Source organism: Suricata suricatta, chromosome 11 (assembly GCF_006229205.1).
Source record: "Suricata suricatta isolate VVHF042 chromosome 11, meerkat_22Aug2017_6uvM2_HiC, whole genome shotgun sequence".
NCBI classification, from domain to species: domain Eukaryota; kingdom Metazoa; phylum Chordata; class Mammalia; order Carnivora; family Herpestidae; genus Suricata; species Suricata suricatta.
The window spans coordinates 9,861,136-9,866,943 of NC_043710.1; the positions used below are offsets into that span (position 1 = coordinate 9,861,136).

At 58.3% G+C, this 5,808-nt stretch overlaps 2 protein-coding genes across 2 annotated transcripts in view; one reads left to right on the forward strand and one right to left on the reverse strand.

The window, feature by feature from the left end:
• The window catches only part of PTGDR2 (prostaglandin D2 receptor 2), a 4,436-nt gene extending 3,219 nt beyond the window's left edge, over positions 1 to 1,217 (forward strand). The window contains exon 4 of the mRNA XM_029915454.1: positions 1,201 to 1,217. Coding sequence (XP_029771314.1) covers positions 1,201 to 1,217 — 17 coding nt within the window. The remainder of the gene's footprint in view (positions 1 to 1,200) is intronic.
• Positions 1,218 to 1,224: 7 nt separating this feature from the next.
• On the reverse strand, positions 1,225 to 4,869 carry CCDC86 (coiled-coil domain containing 86). The gene is made up of 4 exons (XM_029915153.1): positions 4,143 to 4,869; positions 3,887 to 4,016; positions 2,208 to 2,282; positions 1,225 to 2,026 (listed from the first exon to the last, which is right to left on the reverse strand). Exons 1-4 carry the CDS (start codon positions 4,211 to 4,213, stop codon positions 1,907 to 1,909), a joined length of 396 nt encoding a protein of 131 aa, XP_029771013.1. The 5' UTR covers positions 4,214 to 4,869; the 3' UTR covers positions 1,225 to 1,906.
• Positions 4,870 to 5,808: the final 939 nt, after the last annotated feature.

A 5,808-nucleotide genomic window follows, 5' to 3' on the forward strand; every position in this document is an offset into this window, starting at 1 on the left:
AGCCTTCTCCATGGAGGCGAAGTCAGCGCCGCTGCTGCAGGTCAGCGGACCCCACTCGGGGCGGCGACACCCAGTGAACACCACAAGATTTCTCCCAGTGGGTAGTGGACTCCCCCGGCACGCAGGACGCACTCTCCCTGAAGCTCAACTCTACCAGACGGTGGGAGGGGAAAGGATGGGGGGTGTTTTTACATGAAACCAGTGATGGGTTTTGGGGTAGAAAACAGAGGAAAGGTTTGGGAAGCACTGGCCCGGTCTAATCTCTTCATTTAGTCATTCAGCCACCGTCCACTGAGCTGGACGCTGTATCCCACAACTCCAGGGTAGGTTCTATGATCAAATTAAGGCACATGGAGGTTAATCCACTTGCCCAAAGTACAGGGTCTGCACAAACATTACACGTTCAGTTACCATTAAGTGAAAGAACACCCCCCAGCATGCCCAAGGCTCTGAATGTATGACTGCAAGGGGCACCATGTTTGCCCTCTGGCCCAGGGCTGCCCCCGGTTGAAAAGCAAGGCCTTTCTTTTTCTAGAAGGCTTTTCTCATAAAGTAGCAAAAGCAAGGCCTGTCATGGTCATCCCAGACTCACCCAAATGCAACGGGCATCTTTGCTTAAGGTCTTATTTAGTATTTGGACCTGTACAGCAGCCTCGGAGTCCCCAGCATGGGACATTTCCTTGCAAATCTGACACCCATATTGGCCTGGTATTCCATGGGATGCCCTGGGGGCAATGCTGGCAATCCCCAAATCTTTGCAACCCACCTCCCCGCCAGCAGTGGCTGGGCAGCTGTCCCTTCCAATTTGCAGATGTGAGGGGGCCCATCCCTCCCTTGTGGCACATGCAGTGCCTCACGCTTCCCCTAGCCACCACAGGCTGGAGAACAAAGATGGCTGCACTCAGGTCTGTCCCAAGGCAAGGCGGGGTTGCTGCCAGGAGCTGGTGAATGAAATGTCCCTGGAGGAACGGAGGGAGAAACCCCTTTGGGCTCTCCGTCCAGCGCCACCTGTGCCGCTCCGGGCTGGGTTCCCAGAGGCTGGGCTGGCCAGCCTACTGTGTACCGCGGTGCTGGGCCTTGCCCACAGCAAGTGCTCAGCAAACGGACAGCAGATGCACAGCTGGCTGGACACATACCCATCTTAACACCTCGTCATGTGCCCTGCCAGGCCCCCCCTCGGGCCCCCTCCCTCACTTGTAGCACTTGCCGCCGCCTGACGCACAATACTGTTTCCTTGTTTATTAGGTTTTCCCCATCAGAATGAAAGCTCCTTGTGGGCAGGGGTTTCTGTATTCCTCAAAAACCTCGAGTTGTGCCTGTATGCAGCAGGCTTTCAATAAATATTGTTGATGCAGACTGCATGACATGAATCAGATCTTTGGGGCTTCTGCGGTGTCTGGTACAGGCAAGAGAGAACTGGGGGGACCTGGCTTCCTGCAACCTTCCCGCCTTCATCTTTCAGCGTGGAGAAGGAAGCAGGGCCGGGTTTAGCCTGTTGGGTGACAGGATCACCAGATGGTGTGAGGGAAGCTGGTTCCTGACTGCAGCCTCTCAGCCTGGGTTAGAGCTGTGACCTTGAGACAGAAACAAACATTTGGGGAATCACCCTCCAGATGTCAGCTCCCTGAGGAACCAGAGAATTTACTCTTGTTGGTTGCAAGGCACTTGATGGAGGGGGAAGGAGGGAGAATGCTGAACCTCTTCCCTCCTCTGGTCTCGGCCAGGCCTCAGGCTCCCTCTGGGCCCGAGCGCCCTCAACGGCTCAGAGCCACTCTGGGTGGGGGTGGGGTGGAGTGGGGCTACAGCTGCAGTGCCCACCACACCCGCAGCGGGTGTGACCGGCAGCCAGAGAAGTGCGGTGTCCGCCACAGCGGCCGGCCACAGACGGCCTCTACGTGTCCTGGACTCAGTTCTCCGCTGCTGGCCGCCGGGGGCGCTGCGTCTGCAGCAGCGCCAGCGTGTCCCGCTTCTTGATGGAGCGAAGCTGCTTCTTCTTTGCCCGCTTGAGCTTGGCAGGGTTTCGGATCTGTAGGTGGGGGGAGGAGAAGGCATCAGTGCGGCTGCAGTCTCTGCCCTGTGCCCCGGGAAGGGAGGCCCGGGTCACATACAACGGGAGTGCCGGCCGTGAGGCCGGGGTGCCGAGGCCTCTGGAACACAGCGCCCGGCCTGGCCCGTGGTCCAGATCCCCCGAGCAAGACAACACTCACCACTTGGACAACCTCCGCCTTCCGCTCATTCTCTAGGCGGCGTTTCAGGTTCTCGGCCCGGCGCTGTTTCTTCTCCTGAAACACAAAGGGACAGGGACTGAGTGAGGGAGCTGAGGCTGCACTGGTCTTTTAGGCCCTAGAATGAGAGCTGGCCAAGTTCCCAGGGAGGAGGCAAGGCCCTCTCACCTCGGCCCGACTGTGGTGTGTGTGTGGGGAGGTGGAGCGTCAGGGAGGAGGAACGCCTGAGGGTCAAGAGGCCCACCGTGGCACAAAGTTCCTGGTCATGCAGCTCAGATAGGAGGATGGGGGCGGGGGGAGACACAGGTGGCTTGTGCACGATGGCCCCTGGCACCAGTCCCTCAGCAATTGCCAGGGGAAAGGGGAGGCCTGGCCCTCTCCCTCATCCCTGCCCCCTCAGGGTCTCCTAAGGTTCTCCAGGCGTGGGGCTGGGAAGGGTGGAGGCTACAGAGGAGAGGCCCCCAAGCGATCCAGCCCTGCCTCAAACCTGCTACTTCCAGATGGGTGACCTTGGCCAAGCTGTTTAGCTGTGCCTCAATGCCCTGTCTTTAAGGCGAAGAGGGTCACACAGGATTGTCCGGAGGAATAAACGAATGAACACATGCACTGGCCTTGGAATGGGGCCCGGCCCGCTGGGAGCGCTCCGATGACAGTTCTAGTTGGGAGTCTAATGGGGAATTCAGTGCCTCTGGCTATGCTGACTGCTGTCCCTGGTGGGGCCCGAGGGCATGTCACTCTAAGGCAGCTGCACGGTCAGGAGCCTCTCCTGGCCTCTCAGCGGAACAGGGGTGGCCTGGGCCCCCGGGGAGAAAGGAGAAGTGAGACTTGGGCCCCTGTTAGGAGAACGGCTAGGCTGGGGCACTCCTGAGAGGGGGTGACGAGAAGGCCTGTCTTGCCCAAGAGGGAGTCAGGGCTGCACAGGAAGTGAGACAAGGACTTGGCACTCGGCAGCAGCCTCACCATCTGCAGGGCCTCGGCCACAGGCTGAGCTGGGGGCGGCTCAAAGCAGGTGACAGATGACCAAATGACTGGCCCAGCCAGTGGCCAGGCTCAGGGGTGAGGTGCTTGTGGCTCCTCCCATGACCAAGGGACATTCATCCGGTACCGCGAGTCCTGGTGTGATGGCCATGGACCCATATGCTGTGTGCCACCCCGGGGCTTCCCGGAGATGGCGTGGGGCGGGGGGGCGGGGCGGCGGGGAGGCAGCTCTGAAGGGGCATCTTTGGCCTGGGGAGGAGTCCGGGAGACAGTGTAGGAGCGTGTAGGGTGGGTGTCCACTTTGCTGCCTTGTGAGTGGCGGCTGCTTCTTGGAGAATGATGGCAGCGACTCGGGGATGAGGTTTTAGGCTCTTCCATCTGAGTGAGGACCCCTGAGCCCATCTCACCAAATGCCTCTGTCATCAGTGAGGGCCACTGGGGGGCTTGGTCCTGGGCTCCTCCTTCCCATCATCGAGTGTCTCACGGAGCCCTGGGCTAAGCTGGACGTTCTGCTGGGCTTCCCTGCCCTGTGGTCCCAGACCCCATTTCTGCTTCTGGCCAGGCGCCCTGCCTCCCTCTGGGCCCAGGTGGGAGCCCCCCCACCCCTACCCCCACTCCCAGGCCCATCACAGCAGTCACCGGCTCAGACCCCCGAGCTCCAGCCTGGCTGGCCCGCCCCTCACCTGCCGGCGTCTCTCCTTCTCCTCCTCCAGGTGCCGGGCAAAGTCCTTGGCCAGCTTCCTCTCCTGCCGTTCCTTCATCTTCCGCTGCCAGGAGGTGCGGAGGGGCTTGTCCTGAACCATCTGGGAGAACCTGTATAGGAGATGGCGAGGCACTAGTGTGGGCCGCGGGGGCACTGAGGCCCACTCTCCTCTCGGCCCCGGGCTCTGGGCCTTCTTCCCCAGAACCTAGGCAGAATGACATCTCCCGCCTGCTTACCAGACAGGCAGTCCTCCAGGTCTGCAGAAGCTTGAGGGCCAGGAATAGGCCCCAATCATGCCAGCTGCCATTTCCTAAGCCCTAGTTATGGGTCCTTGAAACCAGTACTCTTGTTTTTTCCATTTCACAGAGGAGCAAACTAAGGCTCAAAGAGGTTGAATCGTTGCCCAAGGTCACCTTGTACCCGAACAGTCAAGGCTGAAAGCTCTGTCTGTGACCAGAGTCCAGACCACACAGCCTTTCTGTAAAGTTCTGCTGCTTCCGCCAAGCAAAGCCAGCTCGGGTGCTAATGCTTCTCGAGATAGGGCTCCCTCCCTCCAGGGCTGGCCTGTTCCATTTCAGAACCACGAGGGTGGTTGCTGGCCTCTGTAATTAAGGATTCAGAATCTCTCTCCCCAGCAGGCGGAATGTGAAAGTGGGAGTAGGCATTACAGGGTACTGGGGACGTCCTGATTTTCCTAAGTGCGACGGTGACATTACAGTCACAGGAGAAACGGGATGGTCTGTTAGAATGTACACTGCAAGGATGTTTATGTGCGATGATCTGTCTAGGGTGGTCTCGAAAATATTCCAGGAAGAAACAGAAAGAAAGGAATGTCAAGAAGCGAGATGAAGCCGGACCAGTTAAGACCGTGAGAGCTGCTGAGCAGGCAAGGAGAACACGGGGGTTCACTTAGCCATGCTCTCCCCCTTTTCATAGGTCGTTCTCCTAGAACTCTCTAAAGTCTTCCTGGGTGTCCAGTGGGCCTTTTCTCCTTAGCAGGTCCTCTCCTAGTGGCCTTTTTGACTCCCCTACCAATTTCTTGACTTCTGAAAGAGCTCTTCTTCATCCGCTTCCATTATAGGGGACCCCAAGCGGTCACAGGAGGTCAGATGACCTGCTCCAGACTCTGATGGCTATAGTGCACACAGGGCTGAGCCCACTCCCACCCGTGGGAAAGGGTCAAGTAATTCATCTCTCCTGGGTCATCTTACCCCATTCTTGTTCCCCAGGAGTCTGGTACACATAGCCTGGACCTTGACCCCAGGCCTGTCCATCTTCAGCCTAGTTCTGACCCCTACATGTACATGCACTGCTCCTTTGCCCTCTTCCCAAGGACCTGGTGCCAAAGTCCTGGCTTCCTGAGCACAGAAGTCTTCCCCACCCCAGTTACGAGAAACCCAAAGGGACGAGGAAGTGGGGACTTGGGGAACACACAGAGCCACAGGGACACAATGCTGCAAGTTTCTGGAGCAGCCCAGCCAAGCAGAACTTGCCACAGTGCTGGAAACACTCTGTATCTGCACTGTCCTGTAAGGTGGCACCCAGTTGCTCTGGCAAGGTGAGCACTTGAAATGTGGCTGGCGTGCTGGAAGAATCGCAATTCTTAAGAGTTTAAATTTTAATCAACTTCCATTTAAATCGCCACACGTGCTGGCAGCTTAGCTCCTGCGGCGGCGCAATTCCACAGCACCGGCTTTACCTGGAGGTTGAGACGGCGGGCGGACTGGGGTTTCAGGGCCTGAATCCCCTGCCTACTACATGTGTGACCTGGGGCGAGGGAGCCCAAGTTTCAGCGCCTTCCCATGTTATGCGGAGACGGGAATGGTTCCTATTCCAAAGGGCAGTGGGGAGACCAATTGAGACCAGGCTGGAGAAGCATTTGGCACAATGCCCAGCACGTGG